This window comes from Littorina saxatilis, linkage group LG5 (assembly GCF_037325665.1).
Source record: "Littorina saxatilis isolate snail1 linkage group LG5, US_GU_Lsax_2.0, whole genome shotgun sequence".
NCBI classification, from domain to species: Eukaryota; Metazoa; Mollusca; class Gastropoda; order Littorinimorpha; family Littorinidae; genus Littorina; species Littorina saxatilis.
Window position 1 is genome coordinate 63,898,581 of NC_090249.1, and position 20,900 is coordinate 63,919,480.

Genomic DNA, 20,900 nt, shown 5'->3' on the forward strand with positions numbered 1-20,900 from the left:
GCTTGCTGAAAACACATACAGAGATAGAGATAGAGATACAGACATAGACACAGATAGAGATTGAGACATACACAGAGATAGAAACATAGACACAGATAGAGATAGAGACATAGACACAGATAGAGATAGAGACATAGACACAGATAGAGATAGAGACATAGACACAGATAGAGATACAGACATAGACACAGATAGAGATAGAGACATAGACACAGATAGAGATAGAGATAGAGACATAGACACAGATAGAGATAGAGACATAGACACAGATAGAGATAGAGACATAGACACAGATAGAGATAGAGATACAGACATAGACACAGACACAGATAGATATAGAGATAGAGACATAGACACAGATAGAGATAGAGACATAGACACAGATAGAGATAGAGACATAGACACAGATAGAGATAGAGACATAGACATTGACATAGACACAGATAGAGATAGAGACATAGACACAGATAGAGATAGAGATAGAGACATAGACATTGACATAGACACAGATAGAGATAGAGACATAGACACAGATAGAGATAGAGACATAGACATTGACATAGACACAGATAGAGATAGAGACATAGACACAGATAGAGATAGAGACATAGACACAGATAGAGATAGAGACATAGACACAGATAGAGATAGAGATAGAGACATAGACATTGACATAGACACAGATAGAGATAGAGACATAGACACAGATAGAGATAGAGATAGAGACATAGACATTGACATAGACACAGATAGAGATAGAGACATAGACACAGATAGAGATAGAGACATAGACACAGATAGAGATAGAGATAGAGACATAGACATTGACATAGACACAGATAGAGATAGAGACATAGACACAGATAGAGATAGAGACATAGACATTGACATAGACACAGATAGAGACATAGACACAGATAGAGATAGAGACATAGACATTGACATAGACACAGATAGAGACAGACACAGATAGAGATAGAGACATAGACAGAGATAGAGATAGAGACATAGACAGAAATAGAGATAGAGACATAGACACAGATAGAGATAGAGATACAGACATAGACACAGATAGAGATAGAGACATAGACACAGATAGAGATAGAGACATAGACACAGATAGAGATAGAGATACAGACATAGACACAGATAGAGACATAGACACAGATAGAGATACAGACATAGACACAGATAGAGATAGAGATAGAGACATAGACACAGATAGAGATACAGACATAGACACAGATAGAGACAGAGAACATAGACACAGATAGAGACATAGACACAGATAGAGATAGAGACATAGACACAGATAGAGACATAGACACAGATAGAGATAGAGACATAGACACAGATAGAGATAGAGATAGAGACATAGACACAGATAGAGATACAGACATAGACACAGATAGAGATAGAGATAGAGACATAGACACAGATAGAGATACAGACATAGACACAGATAGAAATAGACATAGACACAGATAGAGACATAGATAGAGATAGAGATACAGACATAGACACAGATAGAGATAGAGACATAGACACAGATAGAGATAGAGATAGAGATACAGACATAGACACAGATAGAGATTGAGACATACACAGATAGAGATAGAAACATAGACACAGATAGAAATAGAGATAGAGACATAGACAGAGATAGAGATACAGACACAGATAGAGATAGAGATACAGACATAGACACAGATAGAGATAGAGACATAGACACAAATAGAGATAGACATATACACAGATAGAGATAGAGACATAGACATTGACATAGACACAGATAGAGATACAGACATAGTCACAGATAGAGACATAGACATAGACACAGATAGATATAGACATAGACACAGATAGAGATAGAGATACAGACATAGACACAGATAGAGATAGAGATAGAGATAGAGACATAGACATTGACATAGACACATATAGAGATAGAGACATAGACATTGACACAGATAGAGATAGAGACATAGACACAGATAGAGATAGAGACATAGACACAGATAGAGATAGAGACATAGACACAGATAGAGATAGAGACATAGACACAGAAAGAGATAGAGATAGAGACATAGACATTGACATAGACAGACATTAATGTGTGGTGTATACATATATATCACAACATCAAACAACATACCACGTAACCAGTAACAACATAAACAATAAAATTCAGTGTGCACTCACAACTTAAATAGGTATTATAATCATCTAAACTCATATTCACTCACAATGATTAATTTCGTATACATTCTCTCTCTGTCTCTCTCTCTCCCTCTCTCTCTAATAAAGAATGTGTCATTGTCTCTCTCTTTCAAGCAATGTTGCTAGTGTTCACTGCCTCTCAAACAATGTTGCTAGTTTTCTCTCTCCCTCTCAAGCAATGTTGCTAGTTTTCTCTCTCCCTCTCAAGAAATGTTGCTAGTTTTCTCTCTCCCTCTCAAGCAATGTTGCTAGTTTTCTCTCTCCCTCTCAAGAAATGTTGCTAGTTTTCTCTCTCCCTCTCAAGCAATGTTGCTAGTTTTCTCTCTCTCTCTCAAGTAATGTTGCTAGTTTTCTCTCTCTCTCTCAAACAATGTTGCTAGTTTTCTCTCTCTCTCTCAAGAAATGTTGCTAGTTTTCTCTGCCTCTCAAGCAATGTTGCTAGTTTTCTCTCTCCCTCTCAAGCAATGTTGCTAGTTTTCTCTCTCCCTCTCAAGCAATGTTGCTAGTTTTTTCTCTCTCTCTCAAGAAATGTTGCTAGTTTTCTCTGCCTCTCAAGCAATGTTCCTATCTCTCTCTCTCTCTCTCTCTCTCTCTCTCTCTCTCTCTCTCTCTCTCTCTCTCTCTCTCTCTCTCTCTCTCTCTCCCTCCCTCTCTCTCCTCTCCTCTCCTCTCTCTCTCTCTCTCTCTCTCTCCCTCTCAAGCAATGTTGCTAGTTTTCTTTCTCCCTCTCTTCTTCTTCTTCAGCGTTCAATGATGGTTGTGTCTAAATTCGTTGGCCCGTGATGTTGACAAAGTGGGCTGTCAGTTCTCTCCCTCTCAAGCAATGTTGTTAGTTTTCTCTCTCCCTCTCAAGCAATGTTGTTAGTTTTCTCTCTCCCTCTCAAGCAATGTTGCTAGTTTTCTCTCTCCCTCTCAAGCAATGTTGCTAGTTTTCTCTCTCCCTCTCAAGCAATGTTGCTAGTTTTCTCTCTCCCTCTCAAGCAATGTTGCTAGTTTTCTCTCTCCCTCTCAAGCAATGTTGCTAGTGTTCTCTCTCCCTCTCAAGCAATGTTGCTAGTTTTCTCTCTCCCTCTCAAGCAATGTTGCTAGTTTTCTCTCTCCCTCTCAAGCAATGTTGTTAGTTTTCTCTCTCCCTCTCAAGCAATGTTGCTAGTGTTCTCTCTCCCTCTCAAGCAATGTTGCTAGTGTTCTCTCTCTCTCTCAAGCAATGTTGCTATTGTTCTCTCTCCCTCTCAAGCAATGTTGCTAGTTTTCTCTCTCCCTCTCAAGCAATGTTGCTAGTGTTCTCTCTCTCTCTCAAGCAATGTTGCTAGTTTTCTCTCTGCCTCTCAAACAATGTTGCTAGTTTTCTCTCTCCCTCTCAAGCAATGTTGCTAGTTTTCTCTCTCCCTCTCAAGCAATGTTGTTAGTTTTCTCTCTCCCTCTCAAGCAATGTTGCTAGTGTTCTCTCTCCCTCTCAAGCAATGTTGCTAGTTTTCTCTCTCCCTCTCAAGCAATGTTGCTATTGTTCTCTCTTCCTCTCAAGCAATGTTGTTAGTTTTCTCTCTCTCTCTCAAGCAATGTTGCTATTGTTCTCTCTCCCTCTCAAGTAATGTTGCTATTGTTCTCTCTCTCTCTCAAGCAATGTTGTTAGTTTTCTCTCTCCCTCTCAAGCAATGTTGCTAGTGTTCTCTCTCCCTCTCAAGCAATGTTGCTAGTTTTCTCTCTCCCTCTCAAGCAATGTTGTTAGTTTTCTCTCTCCCTCTCAAGCAATGTTGCTATTGTTCTCTCTCTCTCTCAAGCAATGTTGCTAGTTTTCTCTCTCCCTCTCAAGTAATGTTGCTATTGTTCTCTCTCTCTCTCAAGCAATGTTGCTATTGTTCTCTCTCTCTCTCTCAAGCAATGTTGCTATTGTTCTCTCTCCCTCTCAAGCAATGTTGTTAGTTTTCTCTCTCTCTCTCAAGCAATGCTGCTACTGTTCTCTCTCCCTCTCAAGTAATGTTGCTATTGTTCTCTCTCTCTCTCAAGCAATGTTGCTATTGTTCTCTCTCTCTCTCTCAAGCAATGTTCAACTCAACTCAACTCAACTCAAATTTTATTGGCTTCAATTTTCATAGAAGAATTTGTCTTGCGCTTGGGAGAAAATAAGAGTATAACATATAAAAACAGCATTCATATCACATTTCATGTATCACACACAGTAATCACTAGTATAAGCCTACAATTATCACATTTGTACCTGTATCATACATGCAAATAAATAGTATCACATTTCCACGTATCACACACAATATATACATTACATAACATACAGCAAGCTTCCATCTCCCGCGCCCCCCCCCCCCCCCCCCCCTCCCACACATACATATCCTCGCACGTGCGTCGACTCCATACAAATGACATCATCAGTCCATTAACTAAAATGCACAATGACTAGTAGTGGGTACATGATACTTAATACGTGCTCAACTAGACCTGCTAACTAAAATAATAACAGAAACAAAAACAAGGACTGGGCACAACATTTACACGTGTGTGACCTACTTACATCAAGTGCCTGTGATCTATAAATAACAATGATTGCGTTTAAAGTAAAACATGAATAATGCCGATGTTTGCTAACAATGAATACATAATAACTAAGATAAGAATGTATGTGCTTTCATAATATGATTATTTTATAAAACACAGTGGGGAAATTTGGAAAATAATTTTTATACGAAACTGCGCACATCGAGTCGAGCTCTGTGGCGTGTGTGTTCGGAGGCAGGAGACACACATGGCTGTGGATATTAATGTTCGGTGGATTAAAAAGGATACCCCGACTTCGGCAGGGCAGAAGGAGGTACAAGACGGTGTGCTGTATTGCTGTGTGTGAGTGTGCTGTGCAGACCTTCTGTGTTATGTGCATGTTCTATTCTAGTCTGTCCGTAGGCTTCATCTGAGGGCCTATTGTGTACAAGGGGAGGTCACTTCCGCCTTATAAACAAACACATGTGGAGACCCACAGAAATACCATAGCATCGTAATGAAAGAGGGCAAAAATACTGATAACAGTCTAGGACATTATTTCTAGGACTGACTAAGCAATGGAACAACATCATGATCTTCATAAGCAAATGATAGTGAGAACAAAACAGAATTCTTACTCTTCTGACTGCTCCCAGTGATTGACATTCAAAACAAACTGTTCTATTCTAAATAGTTGTAAAAAAACTTCATAAGAATAATATTAAACATACATACTTGATTTGTTTAAACATAATTCTAGTGTAAAAGTATACTTTATAAGTTGTGGAGATAATTTTAAAACATGAAGATAAAAAACACAGCAATAACATGACAACATTAGAGTACAATGCATTCCTAGCTAGCTCTGAGGAAAACTCCATTGTACATTTTTCAGTTTCACATGCATGCACTAAGTGGTATCATTGAGAACTGAGATGGCGGATGGAATAAACGACTTCCGCATGCGAGAGGTTCTACACTTTGCAGCTCTGTATCTACGCCTAGATGGCATGAGTGCAAACTGATCATGCAGGGGGTGCGATTCATCTTCAACGACCTTTCGTGCTTTTGTGGCTGTTCTCTTATGCACCAGTTCATCCAAGCTTGGGAACTGAACCCCAACCACCTTTTCTGCCTGTCTGATCACTCTTGCCAGATGGCTCTTGTCCTCTACAGTAGCCCCATAGTACCATACCATGAGGTTGAAGGTCAAAACACTTTCAATGCTGGCTCTGTAGAACATTGCCAGTATTTCAGGGCAGACCTTGAACTGCTTGAGTTTCCTCAGAAAGTACAGTCTTGAATTGCACTTGCTAACTACCTTGGCTATGTGTTTTGACCACGAGAGATCTGAACTGATGATGCAGCCCAAGTATTTGTACTCTTGTACTTGTTCTACCTCTTTCCCCCCTATCACTAGTGGCTCTGTTTCCTTTTCCCCTCTCCTAAAGTCTGTGATCATCTCTTTTGTTTTGCCCACATTGAGGTCTAGGCTGTTCTGGTCACACCACTCTACTAGTTTGTCCACCTCCTGTTTGTACACTGTGTCATCATCATTCTGTATCAGGCCTACCAGAGCTGAGTCATCAGCAAACTTCGAAAGTTTGCCATTGGTGGCTCTACAGTCGTTGGTGTACAGGGTGAAGATTGTCGGAGACAAACAGCAGCCTTGTGGACTCCCTGTACTGATCTCGAGGCTGTCTGAGATGACCCCGTCTACTGCCACGTACTGAGATCGACCCACCAGGAAGTCGATAATCCACTTGATGATCTGCGGACTGACTGACAGAGCGTTCAGCTTGTCATACATGAGGCTAGGCTTGACTGTATTAAACGCGGAACTAAAATCCACATATAACACTCTAGCTGAGGTGTTGGGCTTCTCTAGATGTTCAAGGATGCTGTGAGCGATCAGAATGGTAGCGTCGTCTGTGCCTCTGCGTGCTCTGTAGGCAAACTGTAGCGGATCCATCTGATCCTCAGTTTCCTGCAAGAGACGCTTCAGCACCAGCTTCTCAAGACATTTCATCACCACTGGTGTCAATGCTATAGGCCTGTAGTCATTGTTTTCTTTGCAGATTGCTTTTTTGGGGACTGGGATAATTTTGGAGGTTTTCCACAGAGAGGGGATTTTGCCTGCCAGAAGGCTCATGTTGAAAATTGCTTGAAAAACACCAGCTAGTTGTTCAGCACATGTCTTGAGTAGCCTAGGGTGAATGTTATCTGGTCCCTGTGCTTTGTTTGGCTTCAGTTTGGAGAAAACAGCCCTCACCTCTTCCTCACTAACCCTCAACCCATCATCAGGCTGGACTCTCTCTAGCTCTTCAAATACCTCCTGCATCTGACTGTCAGGCTTGTCAAATCTTGCATAGAAACCATTCAGTTCATTAGCAAGACTGACTGGATCACCACCCTGAGAGATGGTTGTGGCTTTTTTCTTTTTTGTACCAGTTATCTCCCTTACACCCTCCCACATCCCCTTTGCATCCCCCTGTGCCAGTTTGCTTTCTACTTTCTCTTTGTATCTCTTTCTGCACTTTTCTGACACTTTCCTCAAGTTTCTTTTCCCCTCAGGCCCATCATGTTTTTCCTTAAGTGCCTCTTTAAACTCTTTTGTCACCCATGGCTTTTGGTTTGGATAGACAGTGATAGTTTTCTCTTCTACACATATATCAGTGCAAAAATTGATGTAACTGCTAACAACATCAGTCATCTTGTCAATATCATCATCCTCAAAAACATCCCACAGTGTACAATCAAAACACCCCTTCAGTCTCTCCACATTGTTCTCTCTCCCTCTCAAGCAATGTTGCTAGTTTTCTCTCTCCCTCTCAAGCAATGTTGCTATTGTTCTCTCTCCCTCTCAAGCAATGTTGCTATTGTTCTCTCTCTCTCTCTCAAGCAATGTTGCTAGTTTTCTCTCTCCCTCTCAAGCAATGTTGCTATTGTTCTCTCTCTCTCTCAAGCAATGTTGTTAGTTTTCTCTCTCTCTCTCAAGCAATGTTGCTAGTGTTCACTGCCTCTCAAACAATGTTGCTATTGTTCTCTCTCCCTCTCCAAACAATGTTGCTATTGTTCTCTCTCTCTCTCAAGCAATGTTGCTATTGTTCTCTCTCCCTCTCAAGCAATGTTGTTAGTTTTCTCTCTCCCTCTCAAGCAATGTTGTTAGTTTTCTCTCTCCCTCTCAAGCAATGTTGCTAGTTTTCTCTCTCCCTCTCAAGCAATGTTGCTAGTGTTCTCTCTCCCTCTCAAGCAATGTTGCTAGTTTTCTCTCTCCCTCTCAAGCAATGTTGCTAGTTTTCTCTCTCCCTCTCAAGCAATGTTGCTAGTTTTCTCTCTCCCTCTCAAGCAATGTTGCTAGTGTTCCTCTCTCTCTCTCCCAAAATTGATGTACATATTTTTGAGGGCATTTGCTTGTGCCGTTTTTCTCCAATTGTTGATAAGGCTATTTGATGACAACAAACTTATAACCCGCTGTTCTATAACTCCTACTAAAACCAAGCCCTGTAGAGCTTCATATGACAGGTGTCATGTGACAACAATAAAGGGCTACTCACTGGAATCAAAGCCCTGTAGAGCTTCATATGACAGGTGTCATGTGACAACAATAACGTAAAGGCTACTCACTGGAATCAAAGCCCTGTAGAGCTTCATATGACAGGTGTCATGTGACAAGAATAAAGTAAAGGCTACTCACTGGAATCAAAGCCCTGTAGAGCTTCATATGACAGGTGTCATGTGACAAGAATAAAGTAAAGGCTACTCACTGGAATCAAAGCCCTGTAGAGCTTCATATGACAGGTGTCATGTGACAAGAATAAAGTAAAGACTACTCACTGGAATCAAAGCCCTGTAGAGCTTCATATGACAGGTGTCATGTGACAACAATAAAGTAAAGACTACTCACTGGAATCAAAGCCCTGTAGAGCTTCATATGACAGGTGTCATGTGACAAGAATAAAGTAAAGGCTACTCACTGGGACAGGTGTCATGTGACAATAATAAAGTAAAGGCTACTCACTGGAATCAAAGCCCTGTAGAGCTTCATATGACAGGTGTCATGTGACAAGAATAAAGTAAAGGCTACTCACTGGAATCAAAGCCCTGTAGAGCTTCATATGACAGGTGTCATGTGACAAGAATAAAGTAAAGGCTACTCACTGGAATCAAAGACCTTGGCCTTGTAGACACCACCAAAGCATTCCTGTTCCACAGTGGTGTCGTTCATGTGAAACTCCTCCACTATGGTGTCGTTGAACTTGAACCACTTGCCCTTGTTGGGGTTGGTCAGTACTGTGCCCCTGTACACACACACACACACAGACAGTGTTACTTGAACCACTTGCCCTTGTTGGGGTTGGTCAGTACTGTGCCCCTGTACACACACACACACACACACACAGACAGTGTTACTTGAACCACTTGCCCTTGTTGGGGTTGGTCAGTACCATGCCCTTGTACACACACACACACACACAGACAGACAGACAGTGTTACTTGAACCACTTGCCCTTGTTGGGGTCGGTCAGTACTGTGCCCCTGTACACACACACACACACACACACAGACAGTGTTACTTGAACCACTTGCCCTTGTTGGGGTTGGTCAGTACTGTGCCCCTGTACACACACACACAGACAGACAGACAGTGTTACTTGAACCACTTGCCCTTGTTGGGGTTGGTCAGTACTGTGCCCCTGTACACACACACACACACACAGTGTTACTTGAACCACTTGCCCTTGTTGGGGTTGGTCAGTACCATGCCCATGTACACACACACACACACACACAGACAGACAGTGTTACTTGAACCACTTGCCCTTGTTGGGGTTGGTCAGTACCGTGCCCCTGTACACACACACACACACACAGACAGACAGTGTTACTTGAACCACTTGCCCTTGTTGGGGTTGGTCAGTACCATGCCCTTGTACACACACACACACACACACACAGACAGTGTTACTTGAACCACTTGCCCTTGTTGGGGTTGGTCAGTACCATGCCCATGTACACACACACACACAGACAGTGTTACTTGAACCACTTGCCCTTGTTGGGATTGGTCAGTACCATGCCCATGTACACACACACACACACACAGACAGACAGTGTTACTTGAACCACTTGCCCTTGTTGGGGTTGGTCAGTACCATGCCCATGTACACACACACACACACACACAGACAGTGTTACTTTCCACTCACTTGAACAACTGAACCCCTGTGCACACACTGACAAAACATTACTCACCCCCCTCCGCCTCTCTCCTCCTCTCTCTCTCCCCCTTCCCCTCATCCCTCTCTCTCTCCCCTTCACACTAACTGGACAGCCCACTCACCGCCTGTCCTGGATGTAGGAATAGTAGTGACCAGCGTTGTCTTGACTGCTGTGGACCACGATCCCCCTCCCTCTCACCCCCTCCCTCTCCCCTTCACCCCAACTGACCGCCTGTCCTTGATGTAGGAATAGTAGAGACTGGCGTTGGCTTGACTGCTATGGACCACGATCCCCCTCCCTCTCACCCCCTCCCTCTCCCCTTCACCCCAACTGACCGCCTGTCCTTGATGTAGGAATCGGCGTTGGCTTGACCACTATGCACCACAATCCCTCTCCCTCTCCCCCCTCCCTCTCTCCCTCCTCTCTCTCTCCCCCTCCCTCTCTTCCCCCTCCCTCTCCCCTTCACACTAACTGGACATCCCAACTGACCGCCTGTCCTTGATGTAGGAATAGTAGTGACCGGCGTTGGCTTGACCGCTGTGGACCACGATGCCGACCAGCTCGTAGTTGATGGACTTGGGGGATGGTTCCAAGGTCACGGCCTCCAGCCCCGCATCCCCCGCCCCGCCCACACCGCCGTTGATGCTGCTGGCGCTGGAGATGCCGCTGTCGGAGCCGCCGTCGCCGTTGAGCGTAGGGGAGAGGTTGGACATTGTGTCTCCTGTGTCAATGCCGCCCTCCTCCCGCCTGGCCTCCGCCTCTTGCCGCGCCATGCCCTCCGCCGTGTAGGGCTCCATGTTCAGTATCCATGGAAACTGTTGTGTTTTAAAAACAACATTTATTCAGAAAATATAGGTAGGCATATAGTACAATACAAACACTGGAGACCACACAACAAGCTAAGCTTATGAACACTGGAGACCACACAACAAGCTAAGCTTATAAACACTGGAGACCACACAACGAGCTAAGCTTATAAACACTGGAGACCACACAACAAGCTAAGCTTATGAACACTGGAGACCACACAACCAGCTAAGCTTATAAACACTGGAGACCACACAACAAGCTAAGCTTATAAACACTGGAGACCACACAACAAGCTAAGCTTATAAACACTGGAGACCACACAACGAGCTAAGCTTATAAACACTGGAGACCACACAACAAGCTAAGCTTATAAACACTGGAGACCACACAACGAGCTAAGCTTATAAACACTGGAGACCACACAACAAGCTAAGCTTATGAACACTGGAGACCACACAACAAGCTAAGCTTATAAACACTGGAGACCACACAACAAGCTAAGCTTATAAACACTGGAGACCACACAACGAGCTAAGCTTATAAACACTGGAGACCACACAACAAGCTAAGCTTATAAACACTGGAGACCACACAACCAGCTAAGCTTATAAACACTGGAGACCACACAACAAGCTAAGCTTATAAACACTGGAGACCACACAACAAGCTAAGATACTAAGTGCAAACTGTTGGAAGGGTAAAGAAAGCGTGACAAGTTTTGATTAATGAATTACAATAGCGGTTTGTAAATTCAGTGGAACCTGTCTATCAGGTCTACTCAAGGTGACTCAAATGGAGAGACAGATAGAGACAAGCTCACTTGGAAAGACACAGACAGACAGACAGACAGACAGACAGACAGACAGACAGACAGATGGACAGACACAGACAGACAGACAGACAGATGGACAGACAGATGGACAGACACAGACAGACAGACAGAGACCTAACCCTAACCTGTCTATCAGGTCTACTCAAGGTGACTCAAATGGAGAGACAGATAGAGACAAGCTCACTTGGACAGACACAGACAGACAGACAGATGGACAGACAGACAGACAGAGATATGCCCTGACACACACACTCACCTTGAAGAAGTCATCAAACTTGAGGGCCCTGTTTGCCTCCCAGTCGTAACCGAACCGTTTGAGTTGAATGCAGAGCAGGGAGGGCAGGGTCTTGATGCACATCCGTTTGATGGTGTTTCTCTGTAACAATCAACAATATACATATGATGGTGTTTCTCTGTAACAATCAACATGATACATATGATGGTGTTTCTCTGTAACAATCAACATGATACATATGATGGTGTTTCTCTGTAACAATCAACATGATACATATGATGGTGTTTCTCTGTAACAATCAACATGATACATATGATGGTGTTTCTCTGTAACAATCAACATGATACATATGATGGTGTTTCTCTGTAACAATCAACATGATACATATGATGGTGTTTCTCTGTAACAATCAACATGATACATATGATGGTGTTTCTCTGTAACAATCAACACGATACATATGACGGTGTTTCTCTGTAACAATCAACATGATACTTATGATGGTGTTTCTCTGTAACAATCAACACGATACATATGATGGTGTTTCTCTGTAACAATCAACAATATACATATGATGGTGTTTCTCTGTAACAATCAACACGATACATATGATGGTGTTTCTCTGTTACAATCAACAATATACATATGATGGTGTTTCTCTGTAACAATCAACATGATACATATTGTAAGGCTTCTTTTTAAGCCTACTGTCTATATGATACTTACCGAGACAGTACTATTCTTGCACATTATCTATTATAGGCCGAAAAAATTGGACAAAACGCTGAGTGGGTACAATTATCTCCCATAACCATGCGCCACCGTGGATCCCAAGCACTGTCCGAGTGCTTCCCCCTTACAGGATGTAGGTGGCGCGTCCTCTTTCTTTATGAGCTGCAGACCCTCAAAAAGCCCATAACATATCAAGAGGGGAGGCGGGAGGGAAACTCTAATAGTACTGTCTCGGTAAGTATCATATAGACAGTAGGCTTAAAAAGAAGCCTTACAGTCAATATAACACTTACCTCGACAGTACTATTCTTGCACAGAATACCAGAGTGGTGTGAGGGTGATATGTAGAGTATTAAACTCCTTAATCAAAATCACTTAAATCCAAGGATTAAGATACCCAGGCAATTTTCGAACAGTACTACCGTAAAAGAAAATATACCCAAGAAACATACCTTAGACTGACGTGACCATGCTAGCAACCACTGCTGTGTGGTGAACTCAATGTCAAAGTCCAGGCCACTCAAAGCTTGAATACCACTGAGTCTACGGCAAGTGGCTAAAGCGATGAGGAACAATTAGTCTTAAAAATCAGCAACTTGATACTGATGCCTGCCAGGGGTTCAAACTCATTGCTACGCAGGAGTTTGAGGACCAGAAAGACATCCCCCTTGGGAAATGAAACCCGAGGTTTAGACACCGCTGCATTGCTAATACCCGAAAGGACATTAGCGATGAGGGAGGACCTGATCAAGTGTTCAGTTCTGCGACCAGTAGCGGCCGCAATCGTGGAAGCGATGGCAGATCTGTATCCAAGAAGAGTCTTAGAAGAAAGACTCTTCTTTTGATACACTTCCACCAGGAAGTTGGCCAAGTCCTGTGTTGAGGGATAAAGCGGCTTTATCCCCTTGGACAAGGCGAAGGTGGCCCAAGCTCTCCAGCGTAAGTCGTAGAGCTGATTAGTTGATCGCCTCTTAGCGTTCAAGGAAAACTCTACTGAACTCTTGTGCAATCCTAGTGCAAGCAGTTTGGAGCGCACAAGAGCCATGCGGTCAAGCACAGACTCTCTGGACGTGGATGAGGGAGGCATGATCGAGGCTGGAGCAGACCTCCCCCGTCCAGATCCAGAGGTAGAGGGTCTACGTGGGTGAGACCGCGAAGATCTGGAAACCACGGAGCTGTTGGCCAGTAAGGCGCGACCAAAATCAGTCTTGGTCGTTCCTGCAGATATTTTGCCAGCACCCTCGGAATCAGAGATGTCGGGGGATAGGCGTAAGCATCGAGGAGCCTCCACAAGAGAGTGAATGCGTCCAAGTGGAACGCATTCATGTCTCGAAAGGGGCTGACGTACCTGGGAAGCCGAGCGCTGAATCGAGTTACGAACAGATCGATCAGAGGACGGTCCCACCTTGCCCACAGACGCTGTAGAACGTTGTGAGCGATGGTCCATTCTGTGGAGAGAACCTGATCGCCCCGACTGAGAATGTCGGCCAGGGCGTTCAGTTTCCCCGGAACGAACTGGACTGACATCCGGACCTGATTGGTCTGGCACCAGAGCAGAATCTCCTCCGCCAACAGGGAGAGGGACCGAGAATTGGTGCCTCCCTGGTGGCGAAGGTAAGCTAAGCATGTGGTGTTGTTGTCCCCGTTGAAAATCAGAGGGGCCAAGGACAGGCCGAATGGGAGGGCCCGAAACTCGAACACCGTGCCCTCCCAAACGAACCGGAGCAGATGTCGGTACCCCGGGGCCACCAGGATGTGGAAGTAAGCATCCTGGAGGTCCCAGACATGGCCCAATCGTTTGGCCGGATGGCCAACCGGACCGACGAAGGGGTTTCCATCTTGAACTTGCACCTGTGAAGGTACAAGTTCAAGGTGGAGAGGTCCAACACCGGCCTGAACCGGCCGTCCTTTTGGGGACGGTGAACAGGCGGGAGCAGAACCCCAGAGAAGGCTGAGAAAGGGGGTAGACCGCCTTCTTCTCGACCAACGAGTTCACCTCGTCCTGAAGAGCCTGCCATCTGGCAGGCTCTCGAGGAGGGGGGAACGTCCAAGGTAGAGCGGACAATGGAGGTTGTGACGACAGCGGTAGAGAAAACCCCGACCACACCACCCTCAAGAAAAACTGGTTGGAGACCAGTCTGCCCCACATGCCGCGGGCCCGAAAAAAGGGAACCGACGGACGAAAGAGGGGCAACTTGAGGGGGCGTCAACGTAGGGCCGGGACTCACTGAAAATTCTGCTGGCGGGCAGGCGCAGGCTTGCGACCACCCCCCCTGGTGGTGCTGCTTCCCCTTACCTGTCTGAGCACCTTCGTCTTGCTTGGGAACGCAACAGGCGCCTAAGAGGAGGAAGAAGGAGGCAGTGAAACTGGCTTCTTCTTCTTCTTCTGAGGCTGGGAGCTGGAGGTGACTGTAGCACTTCTCTTACTCCCCGCCGCCGTCGCCGAAGCAGCGAGGCCAACCATCAGAGAATCAGTGTTCCTCTGGCGTGTGGACTCCACCACAGAACGAACAGTGTCCGGATGAAAGAGGGAAGAAGGCTGAGGAAACGTGTTCCTCAGACTCTTCCTCATATCCGGAGGCACTATAGAAGTAGGCAGAAAATGATCACGGAACAGGGCCAATAAAGTGGACCCGTGTTCCAATGGCCAATTCTGCCGCAGACGTCACGCACGATCGCACGGCATGCAAAGCCCGATCCACTCGAACCGTGTCAAGGACCCGAGTGGAATCGGACTCTGCCCGATCGGGAGGGTCCAACAGTGTGGACAGCGTGCTCATCCATGTCAAGGCCTGTGATTGGGCCTCGACTGTGGAAGAAACGGTGGCCTCAAGATTGTGGAACGAAGCAGAGCTCAGTTCCACCTTCTTGACCGAAGGCACCTCCCCAACGAACACATCACCGTCAGCCCCACCCTAAACACTCGAAGTCTGGAAAGGGAGAGTTCGAGAGTCAAAGGGAAAAGGGAGGGACGAAACAGATTGGACACGAGGGAACAGTGGAGGTGCGCCTCCCGAAGGAAAGCATGGCACTGAACCCGCGTCCTCCCGAGGAACACAGGTCGCGTTTGCACGTGAATCTGTACTCCTCAGGCGATGTGCTGCCGCTTCCACCGTGGCACTTAGACTAGGGTGGAACGCGAATTGCCGGCGGCCGGATCGTTCATAAAACGAGCCGCCGGCAGACGCGGCGTGAGCCTCCCGCGCCCGGGCCGAAGCGGACTCAAAGGACGAGAGGGCGTCTCAGGGAAGGACGTCCTGAAACTGTTCAAACGTCCTTCTAGCTGTGCGAGGACGAGCCTCCTGCCTCTCGTCCTCAGACCCCGGGTCCACGTCCTGTGTGTCAACACTAGACGACAGACGCTTAAGAGAGGCATCCGTGACGTCAAGACGCCGCGTCATGTCTGTCATGTACTGTTGGAAAGTACGAAGCATAGCTTCGGAAGTTCCATCAGAAACCGGCAAGGGTAGAGGTTCAGTGTTAACATCAGGGCGACCCTGATCCTCCTCCCTATCGTCCTCCGACTCACTCTCCTCTTCACTTCCCGACAACTCCTCAAAAGCAGGAGTGTAGGGAGCTTGAGGGGGAAGAGCCGAAAGCGATGAAGCAGGCTGTGAAGAAACGCCCACAGAAGCAAGAGGCCGCGAAGACCCCTGCCCCAAAGACGAAACGTCTCCAGCAGCCGAAGGGGGAGAAAAACAACAACCCTGCGACTGTTGGGTCAGCCCAGCCAACGAACCCCCGCCATTTATAGACTGAACAGGAACCCATCGGGTCTGATCAGAAAAGAAATGGTCCGGTCCGGTCGGGGGTGCCGATCCGGTCCGGTAGGGTGGTCCGGTCCGGTGCCGTACCATCCGGAGGTCCCGTTCAGCACCGAACCATCGTACCCACAGAAGTGTTCGGGTGGTTAGGTCCGGACGTGGACATACCGTACCATCCGGACCCGTAGGTCCGGTGGTCCGGTATGGTCCGGTTCGGTGCCAGACCATCCAGACCAACAGAGGTGGTCGGGTGGTCCCGCACCGGACCATCCGGACCCGTAGGTCCGGACCCGTAGGTCCGGTACCATCCGGAGGTCCTGTTCGGCACCGAACCATCCGTACGCACAGAAGTGTTCGGGTGGTTCGGTCCGGGCGTGGACGTACCGTACCATCCGGACCCGTAGGTCCGGTTCGGTGCCAGACCATCCGGACCAACAGAGGTGGTCGGGTGGTCCGGACCGGTCCGGTAGGGTGGTCCGGTCCGGTGTTCCGGTCCGGTCCCGTACCATCCGGAGGTCCCGTTCGGTACCGAACCATCCGTACCCACAGAAGTGTTCGGGTGGCTCGGTCCGGACGTGGACACACCGTACCATCCGGACCCGTAAGTCCGGTATGGTCCGGTTCGGTGCCAGACCATCCGGACCAACAGAGGTGGTCGGGTGGTCCGGTCCGGACCGGACCACCGGTCCAGCACCGGACCATCCGGACCCGTAGGTCCGGTCCGGTCCCGCACCATCCGGAGGTCCCGTTCGGCACCGAACCACCCGTACCCACAGAAGTGTTCGGGTGGCTCGGTCCGAACGTGGACATACCGTACCATCCGGACCCGTAGGTCCGGTTCGGTGCCAGACCATCCGGACCAACAGAGGTGGTCGGGTGGTCCGGACCGATCCGGTAGGGTGGTCCGGTGTTCCGGTCCTGTGGTCCGGTCCCATACCATCCGGAGGTCCCGTACGGCACCGAACCATCCGTACCCACTGAAGTGTTCGGTCCGGACGTGGACCTACCGTACCATCCGGACCCGTAGGTCCGGTGGTCCGGTATGGTCCGGTTCGGTGACAGACCATCCGGACCAACAGAGGTGGTCGGGTGGTCCGGTACCGGACCATCCGAACCCGTAGATTCGGTCCGGTCCCGTACCATCCGGAGGTCCCGTTCGGTACCGAACCATCCGTACCCACAGAAGTGTTCGGGTGGCTCGGTCCGGACGTGGACATACCGTAACATCCGGACCCGTAGGTCCGGCATGGTCCGGTTCGGTGCCAGACCACCCGGACCAACAGAGGTGGTCGAGTGGTCCGGTCCCGACCGGACCACTGGTCCGGTACCGTACCCTCCGGACCCGTAGGTCCGGTGTGTTCCGGTTCGGTGCCAGACCACCCAGACCAACAGAGGTGGTCGGGTGGTCCGGTCCCGACCGAACCACTGGTCCCGTACCGTACCATCCGGACCCGTAGGTCCGGGGGGTCCGGCAAGGGCCAGAGGTACTGTCCCGCACCGGACCCTAAGGTCCGGTACGGTCCCGTACCATGGGTCCCGTCCGGACCAAACCCGGAGGTCAAGTCCAGTCGGGACCCGTGGGTCCGGTTCGATCCCGACCCGTAAGCCTGGAACGTTCCGGACCCTTGGTCCGGACCATCCGTCACCCGAACACCAGACGCTAAGGAATGGCGTGGGGTCAAGACGGTCCGGTCGGAGGTGTCGGTCTGAGCAACAGAAACAATGTTCCCGTCGCCCTGACCATTCGACAGAAGTACCACGTTCTGTCGAACACCTCCACGTCCAGTAACTAGTCGGCCGGAGCGTTTCAAGAGGGACAGCCACCAGTCACACGGACGTCAGAGGGAACCGTAGTAGCAGTGGTCGTAGGCACGAAGCCTGAAACCCCTGCCCCCACAGGACCGCCCTGAACGGGGTCAATTCGCATCCCAACCCCAGCGGGGAGGGAATTCAGAGACCCCGTCATCTCCTCCGATCTCCCCCCCCAGGAGGCCGAAACTACTGTCAAAACAGCAGCAGACGACCCAGCGAGGGAGTTCAGAGGAGGACCCGTGTCCCTCCTGGCTTCCACAGCGGTGGAAACCGAGGAGGGCACAGGAGAGGCACCGGAAAAGGAAGATTTTAATGCCAACTGCACCCGGTGTTCCCAGGCGGTCACCCATCCAAGTACTAACCGGGCCCGACGTTGCTTAACTTCGGTGGTCGGACGAGAACCGGTGTTTTCAACGTGGTATGGCCGTTGGCTGTCAAAACCTGAGTCTCTCCAGTAGCCCCTAGATCGGATTCACCAACCCCCAAAGAGGGTTGGGAATCGACCTGCCCCCGGATTCGAGCCAGGGGGGAGAAGGAAACCTTCCCCCCAGGCTTGAAACCGGGAGGAGCTGAAGCCTGAGACTGAGGGCCGGACAACGGCGTCGAAGGGGGGGAAGCCTGTTCCACTGAAGGAGAAGGAGAAAGAAGCTTTTTCTTTCCCCTCGACCTTCCCCGAACCTTCGACGGCGCAGCCCCGCCCGAAGTCCCAGGCTCAAGCCCAGCCTGTTTGAGCAAGCTCGCATTGAGCTTGCTCAAACAGGCTTTCTCCGCCCTCCCTCGCCGCAAACGCAAAGCGTTTGGGGAGGGAGAGTCGGAGCGCCGAAAGATCCCCTTCTCCGTGCGTAAAACATGACGCTGGGCGCCCGGAGAAGGGTTGCCCCCGGCAGACTCTGGTTCCGTAGAACCAGAGCCCAAAACAGGACGAGACATCCTACCTCGCCCTGTACGTACCCTTAAAGACCGAGAATTAACAAAATTCAAAGAAAATTTAGGTCAATACTCAAGTGAATGCGGCGAAACGAGAAGCAGACGACCGGTCACCACGAAGTAGGACGGGAGGCACGCCGAGTCCGCCACACAAAAACGGAGGCACAAGTTGAAGGAAACACAACGTAGCCTCAAGCCAGAAGTGGAATAACACACAATAATCCAACAGGTGATAGTCCACACAGAAAAGGAGCCTCTTAGTCCAAAATAATCCGGGAGCGTAGCAGAAACACAGCCGGTCTGACACGCGCGAAAAAAGAAAGAGGACGCGCCACCTACATCCTGTAAGGGGGAAGCACTCGGACAGTGCTTGGGATCCACGGTGGCGCATGGTTATGGGAGATAATTGTACCCACTCAGCGTTTTGTCCAATTTTTTCGGCCTATAATAGATAATGTGCAAGAATAGTACTGTCGAGGTAAGTGTTATATTGACGATGGTGTTTCTCTGTTACAATCAACAATATACATATGATGGTGTTTCTCTGTAACAATCAACATGATACATATGATGGTGTTTCTCTGTAACAATCAACATATTACTTATGATGGTGTTTCTCTGTGACAATCAACATGATACATATGATGGTGTTTCTCTGTAACAATCAACATGATACATATGATGGTGTTTCTCTGTAACAATCAACATTATACTTATGATGGTGTTTCTCTGTAACAATCAACACGATACATAGGATGGTGTTTCTCTGTAACAATCAACACGATACATAGGATGGTGTTTCTCTGTAACAATCAACATGATACATATGATGGTGTTTCTCTGTAACAATCAACATGATACATATGATGGTGTTTCTCTGTAACAATCAACATGATACATATGACGGTGTTTCTCTGTAACAATCAACATGATACATATGACGGTGTTTCTCTGTAACAATCAACATGATACATATGACGGTGTTTCTCTGTAACAATCAACATGATACATATGACGGTGTTTCTCTGTAACAATCAACATGATACATATGACGGTGTTTCTCTGTAACAATCAACATGATACATATGATGGTGTTTCTCTGTAACAATCAATATGATACATATGACGGTGTTTCTCTGTAACAATCAACATGATACATATGACGGTGTTTCTCTGTAACAATCAAAACGATACATATGATGGTGTTTCTCTGTAACAATCAACAATATACATATGATGGTGTTTCTCTGTAACAATCAACATGATACATATGATGGTGTTTCTCTGTAACAATCAACATGATACATATGATGGTGTTTCTCTGTGACAATCAACACGATACATATGATGGTGTTTCTCTGTAACAATCAACATGATACATATGATGTTGTTTCTCTGTAACAATCAACATGATACATATGATGGTGTTTCTCTGTAACAATCAACATGATACATATGATGGTGTTTCTCTGTAACAATCAACATGATACATATGATGGTGTTTCTCTGTAACAATCAACATGATACATATGATGGTGTTTCTCTGTAACAATCAACATATTACTTCTGATGGTGTTTCTCTGTAACAATCAACATGATACATATGATGGTGTTTCTCTGTAACAATCAACATATTACTTATGATGGTGTTTCTCTGTAACAATCAACATTATACTTATGATGGTGTTTCTCTGTAACAATCAACATGATACATATGATGGTGTTTCTCTGTAACAATCAACATGATACATATGACGGTGTTTCTCTGTAACAATCAACATTATACTTATGATGGTGTTTCTCTGTAACAATCAACACGATACATATGATTGTGTTTCTCTGTAACAATCAACAT

General features: G+C 47.1%; 1 protein-coding gene and 1 non-coding gene across 4 annotated transcripts in view; both read right to left on the bottom strand.

Moving 5' to 3' along the window:
* The window catches only part of LOC138967690 (ubiquitin carboxyl-terminal hydrolase 24-like), a 315,079-nt gene that overhangs the window by 75,983 nt on the left and 218,196 nt on the right, over positions 1 to 20,900 (bottom strand). For all 3 annotated transcript variants that reach the window (XM_070340337.1, XM_070340338.1, XM_070340339.1), the window contains 3 exons: positions 11,832 to 11,951; positions 10,423 to 10,748; positions 8,872 to 9,011 (listed from right to left, as the gene is read on the bottom strand). In XM_070340337.1, the coding sequence (XP_070196438.1) occupies positions 8,872 to 9,011; positions 10,423 to 10,748; positions 11,832 to 11,951 (586 nt within the window). The remainder of the gene's footprint in view (positions 1 to 8,871; positions 9,012 to 10,422; positions 10,749 to 11,831; positions 11,952 to 20,900) is intronic.
* Positions 18,432 to 18,550, bottom strand: LOC138967888 (5S ribosomal RNA). The gene has a single exon (XR_011456065.1). It is a non-coding gene; the product is annotated as a 5S ribosomal RNA (ribosomal RNA).